The sequence below is a fragment of the Leptonotus elevatus genome, chromosome 3 (assembly GCF_054856555.1).
Source record: "Leptonotus elevatus isolate MCC_2025b chromosome 3, RoL_Lele_1.0, whole genome shotgun sequence".
NCBI classification, from domain to species: domain Eukaryota; kingdom Metazoa; phylum Chordata; class Actinopteri; order Syngnathiformes; family Syngnathidae; genus Leptonotus; species Leptonotus elevatus.
In genome coordinates, this window is record NC_141241.1 from 9,296,731 (window position 1) to 9,321,470 (window position 24,740).

The 24,740-nt window shown below is 37.5% G+C and overlaps 1 protein-coding gene across 2 annotated transcripts in view; it reads left to right on the forward strand.

Annotated features, from left to right (window-relative positions):
* Positions 1–17,992, forward strand: part of slc6a2 (solute carrier family 6 member 2) — a 42,480-nt gene extending 24,488 nt beyond the window's left edge. For both annotated transcript variants that reach the window (XM_086070412.1, XM_086070411.1), the window contains 10 exons: positions 56–190; positions 2,307–2,410; positions 4,257–4,381; positions 5,234–5,346; positions 5,722–5,850; positions 8,057–8,156; positions 10,076–10,176; positions 13,356–13,523; positions 15,751–15,822; positions 15,904–17,992. In XM_086070412.1, coding sequence (XP_085926538.1) covers positions 56–190; positions 2,307–2,410; positions 4,257–4,381; positions 5,234–5,346; positions 5,722–5,850; positions 8,057–8,156; positions 10,076–10,176; positions 13,356–13,523; positions 15,751–15,822; positions 15,904–15,927 — 1,071 coding nt within the window. In that variant the 3' untranslated portion in view covers positions 15,928–17,992. The remainder of the gene's footprint in view (positions 1–55; positions 191–2,306; positions 2,411–4,256; positions 4,382–5,233; positions 5,347–5,721; positions 5,851–8,056; positions 8,157–10,075; positions 10,177–13,355; positions 13,524–15,750; positions 15,823–15,903) is intronic.
* The last annotated feature ends 6,748 nt before the right edge of the window (positions 17,993–24,740 follow it).

Genomic DNA, 24,740 nt, shown 5'->3' on the forward strand with positions numbered 1-24,740 from the left:
AGTCATACTGTACTACAGAATGGTTCCATATCAAATCTGTCTGGTTTTCCCTTAGGTGGTGTACATCACGGCCACTATGCCCTACGTGGTCCTGTTTGTGCTGCTCATTCGAGGAATCACCCTGCCGGGGTCCATGAATGGCATCCGGGCCTATCTGCACATCGACTTTAAGAGGCTGAACAATCTGGAGGTCAGCACATCAGATAAATGCAACTTTTGAATACTGATGTCATTTTCCCATTTAGATAAGTTATATTAAGAATTATGTGTTCTACTGTTGTTGTTGTTGTTGAGACTTTAGGCTTTATTCTGTCATGGGTTGAGACGGTGAGACTTGCAAGATTTGTTTGGCACAATTTTTACACACAACCATCACATTTTAAACATATTTTTATTCAGGCTTTTGACTGGCAGTAACTGGGTTTAGGGTTCTTAAGACCTTTATTAATTGCACAAGCAAATGCCATACAAGAATAAGCACAAGTTAACCATTCTACTGTTAATATGTTTAAAAAAAATAAAAAATAAAAAAAAAACTCTAACCTAAGGGTAGGCAAAGTTTAGTTCTCAAAGGCCGGAATTTTTTTTTTTTAATTGGACACGTGTCAGATCACTTTTAGAAGAAGCTAAAAAAATTTTTTTTTTAATTTACATGTAAAATACTTGAATTATTTAAAATCACTTTAATTAGGGCTGTTCTACACCACTTTTGTCACTAATACCGATACCACTAGTGCTTTTGATACATACATTTTCCCCCAAAATACAATGACAGATCATTTTCAAAGAAAGACCTATATATCCCAACATAGCATTTTTCTTAAAATTGCGTGAAATTAATGGCAAATTTCTGTTCTTGTGCGTTTCGAGTACCGATACCTTTCAAATAAGGCCTGGCATCAATTCTATTAATAAAATATTCAGATTAAAATATTTAGATAAAGATTTTGAAACGTTATTATTATTATAATTACAATTAATTAAACAATTATTTAAAATATGTATAGAAAGTAAATTAAAAAAATACATAAACACATTTTATTTAACACATTTTCAGAAAAAAAATACAGTCTTGATAATGTAAGTGTTCGGTGGGCGGGTTTAAAACACATCCAGTAGGGAACTATAGTTTGCCCAACCCTGCATTTTCACTTTCTCAACTTTATTGACAAATATTTAGATCAATAGTGACAAGCGTTATGGCGTCCAGCCAGCCGGCAGCTAATGTGAGAAGCTAACATAGTAGCCTACGTCTTCATTATAAATGCTCAAAGGTCCTTTGTTTTCAAAAAGTCAGTCCTGTCAAGCCAACTGGATTGGGAACGAAAACAAGAAGTGGAGACCCACTAAAAAAAACATCTGGAAAGGCGCTAAACATCACTTTAATTAGACATGTTACGCAATTTATTTCACAATTTAAAACTGTTCCCGGGGGGCCTTTAACTAATCAAATGGTCGGGAGGTTGTTCAATCATAATACAGAAAGGCGAAGTACTGCACACCTAATATCCGCTAATTTGGTTCAATGTTTTCCAACCCCTTTAGCGACGAAAAGTTAAACTAATAGAAATAGTTCAAATGAATTTATGGCAGTGAATGAGTTAACTACACTATCTGCAACAACTCGCCACACCTACCAACAGTTACTTAACAGTGGGACAGACAAGCAGACAGATCATTTATAGACACATTTTCCAAATTACTGGTAGATACAGAAAATATTTTACTCTCTGGTTTAATGTCAGCTTTGTACGAACAATTAGTTTTTCATAACATATCATATTTTAGTCATGGCTACATCTATCATAGCATGACATTTATAGCTCTACTTAACAGTTGCTCAAAGTTTCATAGAAAACCATCAAAAAGCCTCTACGTAGAATTGGTTGTGCAATTGTTTCTTATTTGCACACAAGCTTCTATCATATTTACTTATGTAATCTTATTTGTTGAATACTATCTGTTGAGAATTATTTTTTCTTCGTTCTGACTTAATCAGAGTTGTTTGGTGCCGAATCAAGACCTCGGGGATAATAAACGCGTTTTCCAATTACAGACTCAAGATAGCATCGCTCGCTAGCTGGGCTAATTAGAGGGGGGAAAAAAGAATATTGTTGGAATAAATAGAATTAATTTGTGGGACGCTGATGTTCATCACAATATGAATCTTTGTGAGCAGAAAATTACTTTTGTTTTGTTGGCCAAATGTGCTTTGATTTGTTCATATTTAGAATTTTTATAGAAATGTGTATTTACTTCACTGGACTAACCATTTAAAAATTGTCTTGTGTTGTTTTTGCCAATAGGTGTGGATCGATGCAGCCACCCAGATATTTTACTCCCTCGGAGCAGGATTCGGGGTGCTCATTGCCTTTGCTAGCTACAACAAATTTGACAATAACTGTTACAGGTAAGTAGAAACATACTTCTTAAAGGTACAGTACAGTGCCCTAGTGGTTAGCACAGCTGCCTCACAAGGCCAGAAGTTCTGGGTTTGAATCTTGGCTCAGGTCTCCCTGTCTGGACTTTGTTTGTTCTCCCTGTGCGTGCGAGGGTTTTCGCCGGGTTCTTCGGCCTCCTCCCACGTGCCAAAAAACATGAACGTTTGGTTGATTGACGACTCTTAAATTACCCAAAGGTGTGAATATGAATGTCAATAGTGGTTTGTCAAATGTGCTAGGCTATTGACTGGCGACGACTTCCCCCCCGAATCAACCGGGATAGACTGTGAACCGCACACAAAGCCAACTGCGCATGCAGCAGCCACATCACTAAACACAAAAATACCTCGCCCTTCCATGTTGACAACTTCGCCGAATATTTGAGTATGTGCCAGTTATGAGAAGCCAAACTGATAACGCTGTTAGCTAAGGCTAAAATCCAACAAATAAAAAGCAAATGCAGCTTTGCTTACCTTTTGGCTTTGACATAGTGTTACAGACTGTGTAGGGATTTCATTCTTGTGAGTTCTATTTTTCATAAGTGGGACTGACATTTTTAAACTGCATCAGACATTTACAGATTATTTTGCTAATGGAGGCCAATCTCTGCTCCCCGCTGCGGGTCAAAACAATTTATGAAGATAGACGGATTTTTCGTTTCGAAAATATACTCACTGGCCATGTTTCAAGGGAAGTTATGAAATAATATCATCATATCAGCAACAGATGTGAGGTGATGTAAGGTGAGTCTATCGTATTTGGTATGGGGAACTAAGTAACTAGCTAACTCGGTGTTTCCAAACCTTTTTTTGAGCCATATTAGAGAATCACCACAAAAAAAAGAAAAAAGATATCACAAAAGTACTGAATATATTGAAATATAACTCCCTAGCCTTTTACAATTGAACAGAATATTAATGAGAGTTTCCACCCACTGACTTGATGACCGACAGAGGCCTCTCTGACACGCATCTCCAAAAATTATAAAAACGTTTTATTTTAAATAATGCTATGGTCCCAAAAACTTATTTATACTTTATTTATTTATTTATGTTTTGTAATGCTAGAGCATACAGAAGGATTTGATGCAGCCTCTGACCTGAAGAGGTCGCTTAAAGCAATGGTAATTGTTACAAAAAACGGCCAGCAGGTGGCATCATAGTATAAGAGATCAACCAGGGCCATGTTGCAACAAGCTCTTTTTGTCAGTGTTTTCAACAGGTTTGTAAATAATGATCAAACTTAGCTATATTCTCATGCTAATTGCTGCAAAATGGAAACCGATACAAATATTTTTTTCCTGATAAAAGAAGAGACTAATCTTTCTTTTGGTAGGTTCCATGTGTTTATAGCAATAGAACGTAATATTTTGTGAGCCTTGCAAAATCAGTCCAAATCCAGTAAAACAGCCGGGAGCGAAGGGGTTTGCTTCAGTGAAAATGGCTGGGAGTGAATGAGTTAATAATGGTCATTTGCACCCCAAAAGAATGATACCATTTCCGGTGGTGGGGTGTGCCTCTAACTTGGAGCATAGATAGCAATGCATGAATACAGAGAAAGAAATGCTAATGAAGGATGATTTTGAGGGGGGGTAATATACATGTTGCATGATAATTAAGTAAAAAAATATTCTGTGTAAATATTTCATGTTTCAAGTGCGACCAAGATATGCTTCTTTTTTTTTGTGGGTGTGGTTTAAATGAAATTGGATAAATTCCTGTCACACACCTGATGATCTCTCTTCACACTGAACTAACTCACTCACTAGTTATAATTACAAAAATATCTATTGATTTATTTTTTTTGTCTCTCCAGGGATGCTCTGTTGACCAGCACTGTGAACTGCGTCACCAGTTTCTTCTCAGGGTTTGCCATCTTCTCCGTGCTGGGCTACATGGCGTACAAACACGGGGTGAAAATAGAAGACGTGGCGACTGAGGGTGAATAAATGCATTATTTGAACTTGCTGAACTTTGCTAAAGACGTGTTGCCCGTCTTTATGTTGCAAAAGCAGTCATTTTTCAACATGTTGGAAAGTAAGCCGCAAAAAAAAAAAATGCCACGGTTACGTTTCTGTTTCCTGGTATGCAATATGACACAATTATATCAGAGTTTTAATGATCAAGTAGGGAGGAGAAATTTAGTATATTGGTTTTTAGGGGTGTGAATTACCTCGTACCTGGCCATTCGATCCTTATCATGATTCATAGGTCACGATTCGATTAGATACCAATTAATCATGATACGAATCTATAAGTAGATTATTGCGATTTTTTTTTATTATTATTAAAAATTTGGAAAATACTAATCAGTAGTGATAGACAAATTAAGTTTCATGAAACACTTGTGATATTGTTTGACTCCTCTAGATGGCACTCTTGGTTTAAATGGGCCAGCTAGCTAAACAGCTAACCAGACAGACAGACAGACAAATGAGGCTTTATGAAGCACCTGTGATATTTTTTTACTCCTCTAGATGGCACTCTTATTTAAAGGCGCTAGCTAGCTAAACAGCTAACTAGACAGACAGACAAATGAAGCTTCATGAAGCACCTGTGATATTTTTTGACTCCTCTAGATGGCACTCTTGGTTTAAAAGCTAACTTCAAGTAAGATGTTTTGTTGAATATTTCCATCAAAAATTGATGTTTAAAAATCGATTTGCCGCATATTGAATCGATACGAGAATTGTGCACGGTAATATCGCGATATATTGCCAAAACGATTTTTTCCAACACACTTATTGGTTTTATTATCCCAGTTTGAGAAAGAAAATGTTTGCGCGCACACAGGGGCAGGATTGGTGTTCATCATCTACCCAGAGGCCATTTCTACCCTCCCGGGATCAACGTTTTGGGCGATTGTGTTCTTCATCATGCTGCTGACGCTCGGCATCGACAGTTCAGTGAGTCCCGACCGAGAACAAGTCACTATTTGTGTGAAACACTCCTTTAGGTCAACGATCAAATGAAAAGCAGTATGTTTGGTGGTAGCTGAGCATGTGCCAAGTTCTGATAACTATTATTAATTACATGTGTGTGTTTTGAAGGATATCTGCAAGGAAGCATATCTTCTTACTCTGCAAGGAGTGATAAAACTGACAAAAAGCAGCTGGGGAAACACTTATGAAATCATTTTTGCATTATTCCAACACTTCAATGTAGTTTGTTAGCAGCAATTTGCAACCAAATAAAAACTGACCCAGGATCTGTTTTGTGTCCCTACTGTAGGCATTAAAATTGGATCAAAGTAATAAATCTCTGTCTGTTTTGTCCGTCAGATGGGCGGCATGGAGGCCGTCATCACAGGCCTGACAGACGATTTCAAGATCCTCAAGAGGAACAGGAAGTTGTTCACCTTCGCCACAGCCTTTGGCACCTTCCTGGTTGCGCTGCTCTGCGTTACTAACGTGAGTATCACAAGGTTCACCCATGCTCCGTGATGCAATATATCAATAGACAAGTGCTCGTCCTGCTTTTATAACGAGCTTTATTGTTGCTGTTACTACACTGGACCCTTTTAAAGGGATACTTGACTCATTGAGCCATTTTAACAGAATAAATTAATATTTTGTCCAGAATTAATTTGATAATTTTATTATTATTCATGTACAATTAATACCTTTAAAAAATATTTTTTCCACTTGCTGTTGATTGAAAATTACATCACCTGTACTGAGGAAGTAGGTAACAACCAATCGTGGCTCAGTTTGCTGACCAAACCCAGAAATCAGGTGAGCCGTGACTGATCGTTACCTACTTCCTCAGCACAGGTGATGTAATCTTAAGTCGATAGCAAGTGGAACATTTTGTTTTTAAAGGTATTAATTGTGCATGAAAAATAATGTCTTGAAACTCTAATTAAGGCTTGAAGCTGTCTCAAAACCTAACTTCAAACCCTAATTGGAAACCCTAATACTGCTTTGAAACCCTACTTTGAATCCCTAATCCTATATTGAAGCCCTAAACCCGACTTGAAATTCTAACCCAAGTTGGAAACCTGATTTTGAAACCATAATCCATGTTGGAAACCCTCATTTAAAGTCCAAAACCCGACTTGAAGCACTAACTCAGGTTGTAAACCCTCATTTGAAACTCTAATGCTTTATTGAATCTCTAATTTGAACCTTAACGCTTTAAATTAAAAACTTGAGTTTAGGCTGGAAATGCTAAATTGAAACCGCACTTTAAAAACCTAACCCTGATTTAAAACCCTAATGTTGTACAACAATTTGAGGAAATATACCGTCATTTCCAAACAACACGCCATTACTTTTCCCCCACACTTTGAACCCTGTGGCTTTATATGTGACTGGGTCAATTTATGGATTTTTACTGACAAGCTTCATGCCGCCAAATAGATTAACCGGTGGTAGGACGTTGCCATTTTCAATAGTAACGAATCGACATCACACTATTTTTTGGGAGGCTGCTGTAGCTGTGTTCGGCATTGTTAAAGGTTATTAAAATCTTTAAAAAATCCATCTGTGTGACACCTTTCTTTTCAAATTGTTATTTAGATATCATTATTTGAAGATCTCTCATGGGGTTCTCCACGGGTCTGTGCTAGGCCCCAAAACTATCTGCATTGTCTCGAAACTACTCAAAAGTGTTTCATTTGCCGATAATGACACAACTCTCTACTACTTTGGAGAAAATTTGAAACAGCTTCTGACTACCGTGGAAAATGAATTGAACACATTTAAATGGATTGTTACAAACAAATTATCATTAAGTTTAAACAACGATTTAAGGTTTTGGAACTAGACAAGCCAAGAACTAAGTCAAAATGATGGTAAATTCAATTGAAAACGTCAAAAATTATGGAGATCCTCTAGAAAACAAAGGATGTCCTGAATAAGAAGTGATTATATATATATTTATATTGTCTCAAATTCGCCACGGTTTACGCAATCCACGAACGTTACATGTGGACGAGCCTGCGAAGAGTCCTCGAGGACGCAGACCATGAATTTGGACACAGCTAATGCCTATTCATATTCTGTGAGCAGCCCCAATGACTGGTTTTTTTTGTCTTCATCGGATACTTAAAATAAGACTAATATCTCAACAGTCAGCCATTTGTCATGGATTATCCAGGATCTGCTGATATCAGGCACGTATCATCGCACGGTGGAATAAAAACATGTCGTTGCTGCCTGGAAGGAACCAGTCATATCTCATGATGCCTGGAAACGTCAAAGGAGCTCCTTCAAGGGAGCGATCAAAAGAAGAACTCAAATTAACCGATTAGCGTTTAATGAAAAAGGCATCCAGGATGCAAGATCTGCTTTTTTTTTCCCCCTCCTCAACTTCTGTAAACCTCCCAATTGTAGCGAAATCAATTGGTTGGCTCCTGTTAAAGAAATCAGTTAAATGATTAGAAAAGTGAACTCATGTCCTCCGCCTGCGTCTTCCCTCACATGAGATTTGGAATGCAAGATACAGTACGAGTCAAAGAGCCCACTCACTAAAACGAACGCTGACAAGCACCACTGAAGACTTGCTTATCCACTGGTGAATAATTCAATCTTTAAAGGGAGACAATTAAGCGCTGAGACATTTTGATTTGTCTGGCCAAAAAGCAAAAACAAAGGAATTGTGTTGTCTCTTTAGGGTGGCATCTACGTGCTGACTATGTTGGACAAGTACGCCGCCGGAACATCCATTCTCTTCGCTGTGCTGATCGAGGCCATCGGCGTGTCGTGGTTTTACGGTATGGAATTCTATTAGCCCGTCTTCCCCTTTCCGCCTAAGGAACAAACTCACCGCGTCGTCTGTCTTGTTAATTGGAACGACGGAAAACCCGACCGCGAGTGTCTATGGAAACAACCACAAAGTGTTTCGTCCTTATAATGAAAGGCGACGTTGATTAGCTGCGTGAAATGTGTTCACCTGTAAATGAATAGACTTGATTGCAATGATTTGATGCAGGCTGTCAAGAGTTGCAATGAATTATTTCGTAAATACAGAGATGCCGTTTTTACTGGTGAACTTGTGTTGATTCTGTAATTAAATAACGATTCAATCTAATCAGCCTTTTTAAACTTGCCCACTCCCAATTAGCTATTAGATTTGGCTAATGTTTTTTTTATATTGGGTTGTTCACCTTTGTGTGATCTTTCAGCCCGGCAATACGCATGCAAGGGCTTAACGGAGACCTTTAGCGGGGATTGGAAAGGAAATTGCCATTTTCCATTGCCAGATTAAAATCTGTATACTCTAATTCGGTTTGGGAATTCGCTGACAGTTCTTTTTCTCTGGATAGTTGATTTTGATATACACGTAACTGTGGAATTAAAGTATTTCTAGATGGAAGAAAGCAAGCCATTATTTTCTTTTTAGTAATAAACAAAATTACTCAACTGTTCGAACGCATAAAGTGTGTAATGATAAACAGTGTACAGTGGCTTATAAAGTCTACACACCCCTTTTCCAATCAAAAGTGAGACAAAGCAAAATCATTTCAAAACTCTTTTTCCACCATGAATTATTATTTTATTTTTATTTTCAAGAGGGAAAACAGAAATAAACAACTGAGATGATGTGGTTGCACAAGTGCGCACACCCTCTTAAAACTGCCGATTTCATTTCATTCAATCTCATGTTAAATGGGAGTTTGCTCAAATGTATCGGATTAACCCCCAAATACATTTCAGATGTTCTTGTTAGAAGATTGTAGAAGATAATATTTGCACTAACACTAAATGATATTTGGAACTGCTCCTAATTGCCTCCATCTTGACTAAGGCCCCAGTTCCACCTGAAGAAAAACAGATCCAAAACATGATGCTGTCACCACCACCATGTATGTATGGTGTTCATTTGATGTTACGCTGTGTTGCGTTTAAACTAAATATACAGCCAAAAAGGTCAACCTTGGTTTCAAAATTTCGCAAAAACATTCTTCAAAACTCTTTGTGAAAAATACGTTTGAATAAGATTGGTTAATTCTGCACACAGCCACATGACACATGGCCAGTCATAAGAGGGTGTATACCATTTTGCAACCAAAGTTGTTTAAGTTTACTTCCCCAATCTCTATTTTTTTTCCCTTTTGATTGAGTTGCACCATTTACATTAAGGGTTAAGAAAAGTTTTGAAATTATCTATTGCGGTCTCATGTTTTTGATCACAAACATCTGGATCCATCGGGCCATGGCGTCCATTCGGACAGAGGTTACAATTTCAGGAAGCATGGTGATGTTTTTAGCGTGATAAATCCAATTCCATGTCTCTTGATGATTCAAAGAAAAAACAAAGATATGAGGATAGGATGTAGATATACAAAAGCATGGATATCTCACTGCTAGGTGAGGTTTTTTTTTCTTCCAAAACACCAAAAAAAAAAAGGTTCTTATTTTTTTTTCTTACATTGTCTTTTTCAACAGTATCAGTAAGGGCGCAACATCTTTAGAAGAAAAAAAAAAAAGTAAGGGCCCAAGGAGATGGAAAACTATTGGTAGACAAACCAAGTAAAACCAAAACAAAGATTTTATTTTTTTAAGAAGCTGATTTTTAAGATTCATGTGCCAAGCCATCAAGTCAGCTCTGCTCACATGTCGGGGGGGCTTTGAGGATTGTCTTATGGGATCACATAGTAGTAAACTTGAAAAATTGATTATCTTCTTACAGGCGTGGACCGCTTCAGTGAAGATATTGAGCGGATGATGGGCTTCAAGCCAGGACTTTACTGGAGACTGTGCTGGAAATTTGTCAGCCCTGCTTTTCTTTTGGTAAGGGAAATAAACTGTATACACACACCCGTGCTCTATATATAGAAACATACTTGTGAGGTTAATACTTTTTAAGATTACTTTTAACTACTGTTACATTTGTTAGTGCCCGTTTGAGTCACTTGACTCTCAGGAAGGCAATGTGTTAAATGTCAGTGATTAATGACATCTTCACTTGTGGTCAAATGAAAAAGTGTGTCAAAGAGAATGAAAGCATTGTAGCATGTTAAAAGTGAAGCTCTCGCACGTCCACCATCACGTTGCCCTCCTTCAGTCGAACAACACCCAGACTTTTTCTACTTCTATGAACTTGTTTTGTTTTTTTTCTTTTCCTGGAATCGAGTGGGCTCCAAAAGTCACGATCCCCACACCCCAAAAATTTTAATAATAATAAATAAATCTTCTGTGTTTATTTCTACTGGGGTAGTTTTACAAGAATGCCTTTGAGCAAGTTGCTTCCAAAAATAGATAGCTATAAAGAACTATAAAGAACATATAATCTAAATGTTTTTGTCAAAATCAAAACTCAATAACTTACAAACAACAAACACAATTGCTGTTATGATAAATATTTAACATGTACATCATTTCTGGACTTTAAGATGCTACTTTTTTTCCACATTTTGAACCCAGCAGCTTAAACGCTAATGTGGGTAATTTGTGGATTTGTACAGCTTTTATATGTTGTTTTACACTAATACCATATGCATATCTTCCTGTCGTTAGAAATCAAAGCTCGGAGAGTCCGTAAATGTGGCCATCAATTACCAATAGTCTCTCCCAAAAAATCAACAGTCCTGTATTCTCGCCTATCATGGCATCAAATGTGACGTACATAAACCTCAGCAAACATCCCTGTCCAACAAACACAACAAAAAACACCTAAATGTTGTATTAAAAATGCTTTATTTTCAAATTTGATCTTTTGAGTTACAATGGTGTGGACTTCACAGTCGTGGCTAGCGCATCTGCCTCAGGCTATCAAGTATGACGAGTCGAAACATCTTGCACCATTTTCTTTGAACCATGACGTAATCTGCTAACAAAAAAATATCTATTTTTTCCCCCACACTTTTGTTAGCAGTTACTAGAAGTCAGCTGGGACAGGCCACAGTACAATTGTGTGGATACACGATATAGAAAATAAGTGGATGTTTATTGTTTTTTTTTTCCTAAGCATGAAACACTTTTTGGGGGGCAACCAAAAGTGGTAATGTACGGTAAGTATATTTGAGGGGTCCCAAAAATGAGCCTCACTCAGTTACACCCTCAGGAAAGTAAGAATAAAAAAGTGAATTTTCCTAAATGAGCACTAATCAGAAGCAGGTATCCTAGACAAATGGCTGACACTAAATTCTAATGTGTTTTTTTCTTTTTCTTTTTGCTTACGCCATGTAATGTGGGCGGTGAATGCTGTCAAAGATCAGCTTCCAATTTGCTTTTAGTTTTGTTAACAGATGGCAAATGTTACTTTGAAGACATTGGGCAGATGATTTGGTCCATTTTCCAGTGGCTCACACCGAACAAATACATTCCATATGAGATTCACACTCCCGTTGTATATGAAGAATGTCATCGGGAGCAAACCACGGCCGACACTAATGTACACACCGGCAAGGCCGCGGCCAGCCGTCTGGCTAATGTACTTAACACCTTGACAATGCCCAGGTCAACACACAACAACATTACAGCCCCCACTTCTGTCGCCAAGCCAACTCGCCTCAGGCAGACACAGTGCAGCTCCAGCGCTTTCATAACTCATTTATCCCCTTCGTCCTTCAAAAGGCTTAAACTACTGGGAAACCGCGGCAGAAGACAAAAGCACTTAGCAACAAGTGGACACCATTGGTGAAACACTAAGAAATAGGATAACATGAACTTGGATGCATGCAACAGCTTAGCAATAATATGTTGGAGGTTTATAATGTATACGGTACTTTTTAATGATGATATATTAATTACCTTACTTCTTTTGCTGCTTGGTATGCTCACTATAGTGATGGATTAATAATAAATGCATATAATGATAATATTTAAAAAGTTGAATAAATCAATAAATAGAGTGTGTGGCCTTCGGTGTCTCTCTTGAAACTTGTAATCGTGATTGTCAACCAAGATTATTTTAGTTAATGAAAACTAACGAAAAATTTTAATTCAACAAACAAAGTAAAATAAAAACGAAAATGCTTTTTAAAAAACGAAAACTAGCTAAAACTACGTTTTATGTTTACAACACTAACTATAATAAAAGTGAAAAATGTCCTTCGTTTTAGTCTTTGGTAGCGTTATTAATTTGCATAAGATGCATGAGCCTTTGTGGATGATTTTCAATGTGATTTTAAGTATATTTATTTCGACATGAACCGGAATAAGGACGTTTGAAAGTGTGTCACACAGAAGTGACGTCATCTGGCAGCAGCCCGCAAAGTAAGAAATAAGTGACTTTTTTTCATTTTACCATGTTTTTTATTAAATATTGCGCACAAGTAATACACTTAAGAAAAAAACTAAAACTAATACTGAAACTAACTAAAACTAAGTTTTTTTTTAAATAAATAAAACTAATAAAAACTAACAGAACCACCCAGAAAACTTTTTAAAACAAAACTAAAATGAAAAATCCCAAACTATAATAACCCTGTTGTCATCTAACAGCAGGAATAAGTTGCCGGTCCTGTGTTTTAAAATGATTAGCAGACCAGCACAAGCCTCCAATCAACTAAAAATGTTGCCGTAAAAGTGCAATAAATCAATATGAGGTGTATTTTTTAAAGGTGAACATTCTGTCAGTACTGAATTACTGTCCATCAGTCCGTCACTGACGGACGCTCGTTTTGCTGACGAATGTCGAGAAACTAAAAAAACGAAAGAAAAAGGTTTTCAATCAGTTTACAATTGCCTTACCTGGATAAATGAAGGGTAAAGAAATAAATTGGAATTGAATGAGATTTAGGATGTTATCAAAGCTAATCGTGGCAGGCTATCATTTCCTGGGAGTAGGAAGTCGGGTCCTGGCTGAAACCTCTTCCTGTAATACGCTCGGAAACCAATCTGTGACTGTTTGTGCTACAAATCTAAATGATGAGAAGAGATTTAAAAGCATTTTTTCAAGCATCATGAATTCCACTGGGCGGAGGTCCAACTGTATTTCTGAATAACCCCTTGCATTCATTTGGCAGTTTGTGTTCGTGGCCAGCACGGTGACCTCATCGGGCCTCAAGTACGACGAATACGTCTTCCCCCATTGGTCCAATGTGTTGGGATGGGGCGTGGCCATGTCCTCCATGCTGTGTGTACCCATCTACGCTGTGTACAAATTCTGCAGCGTGCCAGGAACTTTCAAAGAGGTCAGTGAAACTCATTTCAGCGAGCTAAATACTCATAAACACATGTGAGGGCATCTAGCGTGATGTTTATAGATGCTCAATTGTGACGGAAAATGTTACAAAAGAAGTTACATCGTGCAAGCCAGCGTAATTGCTGGTGTGGTTACGCTTTGAAGCTGGAAGCAATGTTTCCCCCGTCCAACGTAATCATTTCTCTTTTGGACTGAAGCCCTCAAGAATTTACGATGGCAATCATCAAAGTATTGGAGAGTTGTTTCCAACCCTTCCGTGTCAGCGTCACTCTGCCGTAACAGAGTCCACGTTCCGGTATCCTCATTGGCACTTCCTGTTGCCACTCTGCACTCAAGAGTTGCTTCTCCGGTTGCCTGAGGTGTCATTTCCTCTCACTATCTCCCCCCCGATCAGCTTTTCTATGCGTCACCATTGGCGATAATGGGAGTGTTTGAAGGTCCTAGCAAAAAAGGTTGCACTTGAATGATTTGATGATATTCCTTTTCGAGCAGAAAAATAAGCTTCAGAAGACTTTTCATGGGACAACACTGAAGAAATGACACAATGAAATGCTGAAGCATTCCCACTAGGGGTGTGAATTGCGTAGAACCTGGCGATTCAATTTGTATCACCATTCATAGGTCACGATTCGATTCGATACCAATTAATCCCGATACGAATCTATAAATTGCTTATTGCGATTATTTTTTTCATTTTTATTTTATTTTTTACACATGTACACTGTAAGATTTGTATGAAAATGTATTTATGTATCTGGAAATTCAGGCTTATCACTAAGCCACTGCATTTAACAAACAGGTTGCAGTCTGTTTCATGTTTGAACAGCACTGAAATAAAATATTAAGGCTTAATGTTCCATTAATATAACATTCCTCCATGCTTAATGTGTGAATCCTAACCCTAAGTAAGACGTTTTGTTGAATATTCCCATAAAAAAATAGATGATTAAAAATCGATTTGGCCGCATATCGAATCGATTCGAGAATTGTGCGCTGTGATATCGCGATATATTGCCGAATAGACTTTTCCTAACACCCCTAATTCCCACATATGTAATTGTGATTTTTATTCTCCACACTTTTTTGCCGTGTAACAACTCCCACATAATACTTTAGATATACACCGTTCAGATTTTGACTTGCTTCAAAAATTCACGCCTCCCGGGGTGCGTATCGTCTGATTTCACATTACTTTTAGTATTGGCACAATATCAACTTTTTTTTTTTCCCCATTCATTTTCAATGGGACAGACATTGGAGTTGCACTTTCCACGCCCACTTCCATACATACAACTTATCATTACCGCCTGTCTGATAAAGTGCACTGTCCAGTATCCTGGAGGTTGCAGGTTCGAATCCAACCTCCAACTGTACATTGCAAATACATATGCTAGGTGATATATATGTATACCAACTGACTATCATGTCAGGAAATGGATTATAATATCTCTGAAATTATTCAATGCATGTTAGCTTTCAGCATCAGATGACACTTTTCAAAATAAATACGCCATCATCCATGAATTTGAACAAGTCGGGTTAGCTGAGTGCTTAGAGCAATTGCCTCCCACCACGGGGGTTCAAACCCCGCTTGGACCACATTTTAGTACATTTGATGGTTCGATACCAACTGACTATCATGTCAGGAAATACATTATAATTTTACTGAAATGATTTAAGCACATGCATTCAGCTTTTCAGCATTCTCAAGCAATTTCTGCAAAAATTGCACTTTGTCTCAATCACTCAAAATATTTCAAAATACAGCCACTGATTGCTAAATCCTGGCAACAAAAATGAGTACACCCCTATGTGAAAGGAGGTTTGTTTGGGTCATTATCATGTTGCCCTGCGGCCCAGTTTTCAGAGGGAAGGTTTCATGCTCTTTTCTTCACTATGCCACAGTTACATGTTGGCATTCATGGTTCCCTCAGTGAACTGTAGCTTCCCATTGCTGGCAGCACTCATGCAGCTCCGGACCGCACTTGTCTTTGTACTGCTCACCTGGTTGCCGCCACAAACCCTTGGCACCATCTCAACCAAATTAACCAAATTATTATTATTAATTAAATTATGAATTACCTTGGTCTCATCAGACCACAACATGATTCCAATAATCCACGTCCTTAGTCTGCCATCCAGAAGATTTCACTCTGTGCTGAACTGTATATACTTGCTCTGATTGGTGATAATGATATAATTTGATTGTTTTGCAGAGAATAGCCTATTGCATCACTCCCGAACACGAACATCACTTGGTGGCAGAGGGAAACATACGGCAGTTTAAAGTAAGAAAAATGGCTGCCATTCTTTGGAATATTCCCAAAAACATTCCCAACTTGTTCTGTTTTTTGTTTCCCATCTCTCAGCTCAGGCACTGGTTGGCAATCTGATGAGTTCTCTGTCGAACCTCTCCATCCCAAGACAAGAGGGGCCTTCTTTTTTTTTAACCCAGTTGTATCACTCTTGTTACGTAAGGCTTTCTTGTCTGTTTGTTTTTGCTGTCAAGCACTTGATATCCAAGTAGTCCACAAGTCGTTTCACGTCATTTCATTTCATGTACTAGTAGAGAATGTTTAATATTGCATTCATTGAACTCAACTTCAGCAATGTTGACTGTTATCTCCTGCAAGGCACTGAATCAAAACCAAAAGTTGACACACAACACACTTTTTATTTGTTACCTTTTTCGGCCTTATGAATGTTATAGTTGTTCTTATTTAAATAAACATATTTGCTAATTTTTTATTTGTTTGGCTTATCCGTGCCTTAATCGAGCGAGACACTACGTTTGTTTTTTACAGTGCTTTTTGGGAGCGGTAAAAATAAAAAAAAAGTTAAAACAAACCGTATTGACTCAGGAAGCCGCAACATATTTAATATAAAACCACAGTTTTGTGGATGGCAATCTCCCTGTCATCGTTAATGGTCCTACGAGGCCAAACAGGTTGTCATTTTTGTGTCACTGAATTACAAAAACAAGGGAAAATTAAATGTCCATGCAGAACTCCAAAGAGATTTTTTTTTTTTATGTGAAAGTGAGGTGAAATCATCAGAATAAATGATGGTAACTGTCTCAAGCTCTTTTTAATGAACGAGTCATAAGGTAACTCTGAAAATAAAATAATATTTATGTTACGAGAATAAAATAAAATACGATTTCAAGGTCTATTTGAAATTTATGAGGGAAAACATCATGTTTTGTTAATTTTTTTAATATTGTCGTAATTTTGTTAATTTAATTTCTCAGTTTTTGTTACATTTTTATCACTTTTTTTTTTATTCTCCAGAAATAAGATCAAATTGGATTGTATTTTTAAATCTGTCACGCTGGCCCTGCTTGCACGCGTCTACGAAAATACCAAAACAAGGTCTACCCTACCTCTGCATAGATTTCGCACTACATTAGAATTGTGCTGGGTACAGAAATAGAACCCTCCTCTTGACATTATATTGACTATTATCCTGAAAATTTTAATTCTCGTAATAGTTATACCTTTTACATAAAAAAATACATAATTTTCAGATGATTAGCAAAAAAAAAAGTATTCTTGCAATATTATGAGTTAATTCTTGTAACATAAATTTTGTTTTTAAGTGTGGCCCTCACACTCCTATATACTTTTTGTAATGTTGCTGTGTGTTGTCCACTGCCTCTGAGAGAAGCAATTGTGTGTTGGGCTTTTTACGTTTCTGTCATGCAGGGTTTACCCCAAACAAAGCCGACCTTCCCAAATGCCTCACGTATTGCCATAACATAAACATCCAGTGTAGAAGTGGCTTTACTGTACATACAGTCATGATGAGAAACATTACATTATTGTCACAACATAAATCATTAATCAGCAAGAATCAAAACATGCGTGATGATTAATGAAATAACTTTGGTCCAATCCCCACCAAAAAAAAGTCAATTTTTGGCCCCTAACTCGCAGTGCTATAAAGTCTGATAGGATGCCACAAATATCTTAAATTAATTTTTTTTATTGCCATGCAAGTGCCATGATGAAAGTTAATCTGCCTTTTTTTTTTGTATTTATTTTTTTAAGTTGACTTGTAAACTTTACTGAAAGAAGTAAAGTCACAGAGTTAAAATCTAAATATAGATATATAAATCCAAATATATGTGGAATCCATAAGAAGTTATAAAATATATATTCTTTTGTTATATCTAATCTTGTATTTATCAAATTGTTTATAACAAAATGTGAATGTAAAGTATTTCAAATGTCCTAAATGTCATATCATGTGTGTTTGATGTGTAGCTAATATTAAAAATCCAAACTATTCTTCAGCGTAATCCTGGATTATGGAATATGGACTTTCCTGGACTATGTTTACAAAAATATTGTGTATAATAATAATACGACTATCCTATAATGTCCTGTTGAACGTGAGTGGCAAATATCTATGAAGACGCAGTCACACTATCATAATAAAGTATTTCTTCTACACTCACTTGCCTGCCATCTGGTTTAATTGGTGCACTGGCCTGTCTCCTGGTATCGCCTCCACGTCTCTTGTCCTATTGGCTTAATCTTGTACTATTTCCCCCGTTTCCTGGTATCGTCTCCACACTGTTGATACTGAGTAGCTTTTCAAAATTTGGGGTGTACTGCCCCGTCTGCTGATATCTCCACACACACAGCTTGTATACGTCTCTTAAGTGTACTGGCCAGTCTCTTGGTATCTCCTTCGCATGTTTTGGTGTACCGGCCTGTCTCCTGCTATCCGTTCCATCCTGTTATTGTACAGAGCCCGAGTTGTTGGTGTGCTTGGCTTTCTCCCAGTATCTCCTCCAAACTCTGCCACCCTGTCTCCTACGCACACTTTTGATACTGAGCTGGGAGACACAGCAAAATCATATGATGTGTAGTCACAAAGAAAAATGTCATATTTGCTACTTTCCTACACTTTGCACAATCTTAATCTGAGCCTGCTCCAGCCAGTGCCCCTCATTCCCGGCAACAGGAACTTGCCTCGTGTGTTTTGTTTTCTTGCTGACCGTGGGCCTTTCGTAATGGCTGACTGTGCTGTGCCTCCCTTTTTATCAACCTGTTGCACTCCAGCGTGACCTTTGACTACACCGATAAGGCTAACAGTGTCCGCTCCTGCATATGCGACTCAAAACTAGCTCCGTTTTGTGTCCTCATGAGGTGAGAACAAGCGTTAACATACCACAAGGTGACTTCAAGTCATGGTCAATCAAAGTGGCTCATCATTCCGTTTCAATGTGGCGTGCTCGTCGCACTTCAGAAAACCAATTGTCAGTTAACACATTTTGTCGCTACATCCACAAATGCACAAAAAAAAAGCCATATACGAATCAATAACACCCAAAAACGCTGTCGGCTTCTCTGAGCAGGGAATCATCTGATATGGACTGACGCAAATAAAAACATAACCTCACTAAAGGCATGAGTGTATACGGGCAGCAGAATTTTCAAGGCATTTTTTTTTAACATAGGTGCTAAACAATACATAACACTAACACTTATCCGCATATAAACACTTTATAGTCTCCTGATTGGTCAACCTTTTTTCCTTATGTCACCGTTTGGCTTCTCAAAGGTCAAAACAGCTCCAACTTTAGCCAAATGTGTTACGCCGATCGAAGTTGATGCACAGCCTTAGTCAGTCTTAATTGGCAGCTCCGTTCAACGCTAATGTGATTGGACCAAAGCACTGCCATTCTTTAACGTCCTTCTCGATTGTGACCACTTGTTCCATTGCACTTGATCCAATTGTCGGGGACTCGTCCCTGCGATTGGGTCGCAAGCGCCTCTTGCTGGTTGTTGTTGTCAGCAAAACTCAAGCTCGAATAGCAAGAATTTTATCAGTGATGATGGCCAGACAATCATGCTATGCTATGCTATGCTATGCTATGCTATGCTCTAAAGCAGTTAATGTGAAAAAGGTCAAATGGTACTGAAAACAAAACCTGCGCAGTTAATAAAAAGTACAATAAACACATTGGAAAAAATACAACAGTGAAATAAAATCAATAAAGGGAGAGTCAAGTCAATCTTCTTTCTAATAATGTGTTCCATGCGCCCCCACTAGTCTAGACACCACATTCTGATTAATATTGTGTTTGTGGAATATGAATTAAGCAGCTCAACCTACCCGTTTTTATCTATCTCAGGGGGCGGCCATTTTGCCACTTGCTGTCGACTGGAATTGACATCATAGATGCTTAGGGCTCAGGGAACGAACAATCACAGCTCACCTGTTTTCTGAGTTTGGTCATGTGACATTCGCAAGCTGAGTCGTGGTTGGTTGTTACCTGAGCTTGAACAACTGTGATGACATTTTCAGTCGCAGCAAGTGGCAAAATGGCTGCCCCTGAGATGGATAAAAACAAGTGTATTTTTTTTATTTTACTTTTTTTTTTATACACAAAAGGTGTTGAGACTAGTGGTGCCGCATAGAACATTATTGTCAAGAAAATTTTGACTTGACTGAAAAAAAGTGAATAAATTATAAAATAAATAAATTAATTTCCATTTGAAAAAACTGGTACAATACTAAATCCTTACCCTAAGTCATTTTGACACTTGCACAATGAATTCATATTAAAAAAGAATGGAAAATAAAAAAGGATATTGAAATAATTTCTAAAATAATTACAACTTAAATCACTGGAACTTTTATTTTTATTTTTTTTGCTCTTCCATCAATAATATATTGGTTTAAAAACCTGCTACCAGGTATAAAATACATGCCAGTGTTTACAAAATTCCACTCACTACTTGCTTTCACTACACTTAAGAGTAATCATGAGTACTTCCATGTGTTGCGATTAATGATACTATTGTGGTTCTTGGCAGCCTAGCAGCACTTGGCTTGAGGGTGTAATAGCACCTTTGGGACACTTTGTGTATGAATGGCCAAGGGCACCCTCCATGATACACTTCCTGTTTACACCCCACCAATGAGGATCTACTCCTGTATGTAAACACCATATGTGTAACCTCTTCTTCCACCTTCATTCCATCCCTATTTATCTACTGAAGCAAAAAAATAGGGCCTGTTTCCTGTCTTGGAGACACAAATCTAATAGACGCCACATTCTGATGGCAACAAAAGATACGGCCATATATGGCAAAGGCTTATCACAGCTCCCTTTTGACCTCGGATCGAGGAAATTAATTAGCGGAAAATAGGAAACATGCACGGAGAAACAATGTAACTAGTGGAGGAAAATGTCAAAATGTCACTCGAGTCGCATCCGATGTGTGTAAGGTGATGAGGAAGAGCACGGCATACAGTATGTAAAGAAACAGAGAAAGCAAGTAGCCAAGTACAAATACTGTACTTTATTTGTGTACTATCACACATTTGAAGATATCTGTACTAGAGTTGATTTTTTTTTACAAGCTGAATGTATCACTGTGCTTGAGCTCAGTGCCAATTTGTCAACATAGGTGGTAAATCCAGGTCCAGAAGGGAAAAACCCTGCCACAGTTTGGCCTTAGCCCATTTTGCTAGCTCGCTAGTTGCCTAGCAGGTAACCAAGCACCCGGGGAGCTAGCGAGGGAGCTTGCTAGCTAGCACCTGGGGCTAAAGCCAAACTGTGGCAGGGTTTTTACTTTCTGGACCTGGATTTAATTGCCACCTCTGTTTGTCAAGGCTAAGGGATCAAGACGGGTCGACGCCATTGAGGCAAACTAAATGAATTAAAGGAATTGAAGCCCTCACTGGAAACATCAGAGGGTTGCTTAAAGGGGCCATAATGACAGAGTGTATGACAATCTTGAGCTAGTTGGGGAAAATAAATCCAACGGAATTTTTGTTGGTATCATTTAACCATTTAACACATTTTACACACTCAGTATAGTTAGCAGCACAGTTTGTAGGCGAGCAAATGCCAAAATTAGATACATCCCATTTAAAGCACGGTAGGAAATGAAAATTACATATTTTAACAGACTTAAATGTTTTGCCAGTTAGCCACTTAGCCTCCATTTTAACTGAGTAACACAGCTAAGGACACCAAAGGCACTTTATTTTTATTTTATTTTATTTTTATTTATTTATTTATTTTTTATTTATTTATTTATTTATTTATTTTAAAGGCACTTTATAGTGAGATTAACCCTCACAGTGTTATTTACATGAGGCAGGTCCTCGCCTTCACAATCAGCGGCGGCTCTGGACCATTTATCATTAATGCGGGCCAGATGGGTTAAATTAACCCCTCAAATGAAGTGAGGTTTATCTTAGATGTTTATTTTAGTCACTAAATACCTTTGGTCAAATCTAATGGTGAGGGATGTACTTACACACAAGGCGCTTTTTTTTTTTTTAAGTAACAAGTTGTGAAACATTGCACATTATGTCACAGCTGACGCATTAGCTCCACCAAGTAGTTATTTGCATTTTTGGCCCTCCTTTTCTTCGAAGCACACAGTTTGGTTTTTTTTAGTCTACTTTCATGTTCGAATTATGTTCGAACTGGTTCTTCATCTGCACTTTGTCACACAATAACTGTCATCCTGACGTCATGGTGTCCATTCTTTTTCCGGGAGGACAGCTTGTGCACACAACTGCTATTTACCGCATGAAACATACCATATGCAATTTCATCCCTAAGTGAAGGCATACTGGAAAGAATGAGCAATATTAAAACTCTAATTTTTCTTTCTATGACTTTTTATGACGACGTATTAGGGTGTGTATGTATATATATATTTATTTATATATATCGGTAATATCCCGAGATAAAACTTGCAAATTTGCGAGTTTATAAAGTGACAAGTTTGCGAGAGAAAAAATCTGTAATTTACGACAAATATACACATTGTAACTATAATCTAATGTGAGGGCTCGATGGTGGTTAATGGGTCACTGTTTATAAAATGAAAAGGCAGGATGGATTAATTCTTAATTTAAACTTTACTCGTCGAACGAGGCACCTAGAGCGACAACACTTCCTGATCCCCTATCAGCTGACTACCACTAACCAATCAGAAGCTAGCATTCTTTAGGTAAATGCAAGTGAATGACGGAGAGCGGCAGATTCGACACATCAACTTAGCTACTAGTACAAAAAAAAAAATGTATGAATGTGTAAATAATAATTCTGGAAACATAAATATACAAGTAAATATAAATTTCAACAAATTAACTTAAATGCTTGATCCTCAGGGTGTGGATCTTCGCAAAGCAGGACCCAACGCTTCAAAGAGCGAATGCTTAACATTATATGGTTAAAGCCATTTTTATCTCCTTATTTGAAAACCTGACCGAAAAGTATTGGCACAAACATCCGAGTAGTACGCTATGTGTATTTCTCATAAGTTTCTGAGTTTTTTTTGTGTGCAAATCTGCTACTTTATAAACTTTAAATTTACGATTTTTTTCTCTGAATATTGCCCCCCACCCTCTAAAATAAATAAATAAATATATATATATATGTCTGTATTTATTTATTTATTTATTTATATGTGGCCCTAATATGCCCGTTGTCCTACTCACATGTAGAAAATTAAGAAACTGGTATGTATGTGTATCTGGCAACTTATTGTCATTAGCTCCAGTGCGCATGGTAAGTCACAGCTGGTCCGTTGGATGCCCCAAGGTTAGACTTATCCAAGTTTCTTTCTTGTCAGATAAAAATCAAAGTGAGCCGTCTGGCAACCTTTAGATGAAGAGAGACTGATGGGAACACAGAGGGTATTAAATATAGTATGGAGGCAATAAAGACAGGCTCGCTGCAGGCGATATGAAAAGTATTCTCTAATTTATCAATGGACTAGGCAGCTCCTCATAAAACCAATAGTGTGTAGTTTCACAGCCCTGCAATTCATCTTCATCCTCTCTTATGTCATTGTATGTTAAAAAAAAATGCATTGGTTTAATCTTGTGCTTTGGTGTGGTAGCTTTTCAATAGTTTTTAGTCAGTTTGAGCTAATGAATTTGATTGACAAATGTAATCAAAAAATAATAAATACAACTCAACAATAGAGTGTCATCACAATTTTTGCACATGCCCCTTTTAGTAGCAGGAATCGTGCAGCCCCAGACCATGACACCCCCACCAACATGCTTGACGAAAGCAAAGAAGTATGGAAGCTTGCTGAACTTATGTCTCCAAAGGTATGCAGAGGTCTCGCGTGACGTCATGAGTGGCAGCATTTCTACTTTTGAATTTCGTACCACTTTATAGTTTTCCTGGGGGCATTCCAAAAAAACTCAGCCCGTTCTGGGGCATTGTGTGACCATTGCCAACAATCCTGCGGCATCCATGTCAAGCTAATGATGGCGGCCAAAGTTAATTGGATTGACTTAAACCCCCTCAGGCTCAGGATTAGAAAATCCAAATCAATGTCACTAGCTGACGGAGACTAAAGGAGCTTAGCCATCACTCCCAATTAGACTGAGCCATGAAGTAGCATTCATTTGTTCTCTATTTTACGATAGTTTGAAAAGTTCGACTGTGGGAAAAATGATGTATTGTCTGGGAAATGCCTGCAAACTATTTATTTATTTTTTTGTACTAGGTTTCAGCACAATCAATATAAAAGGTCTTATTAAGAGTGACAGTTAGACTTGTAGTGTATCCTTAAGCAATTATGTGGAGATTTAATCTCACAAATATTCTTCAGCAATAAAAAATGTCTCTCCTTTTTTTTTTTTTTTTTTTTTAACAAAATACACAAGATTTACTACAACAAATAATATAACTTTTACATAGGCATTAATGCTTAATTTTGACTGAGATGTAAGTCATTTGTTGATTATTGTTTTTCTTTTTAGAGCTGTACTGTATCATAATGACAATGCGTTTATTTTGTACAAGGAGTGCATATGCTGAGCCCCTCTACACCCTCAATAATGAATATGTTTCAGCAAATTCGACACACAACAACTCTCTGACAGTGTCATTAAAAAAATGAATTGATTTAACTCTCATATATTAATTTTTATTTAATTAAGTTAAGAGTTAAGCATTAAGATAGCCAATGACAATTTTTATCATAAGTCTGCCTTCTAGCGGTTATAATCACGCAGTAAAATTGGCAGCAGTTAGGATACGTGAGGCGATTCAATGCCGGCATCTAGTGGTTGACAACATTAATTACAAGTCTGAAGTCTAAATAAAAGCACATCATTTACATTTACATCATGTATTGCATTTTACGTGTCGGTTTACTGTCACCGTAATAAAACGACCTGTTACGTAACAATAATAAAAATAATA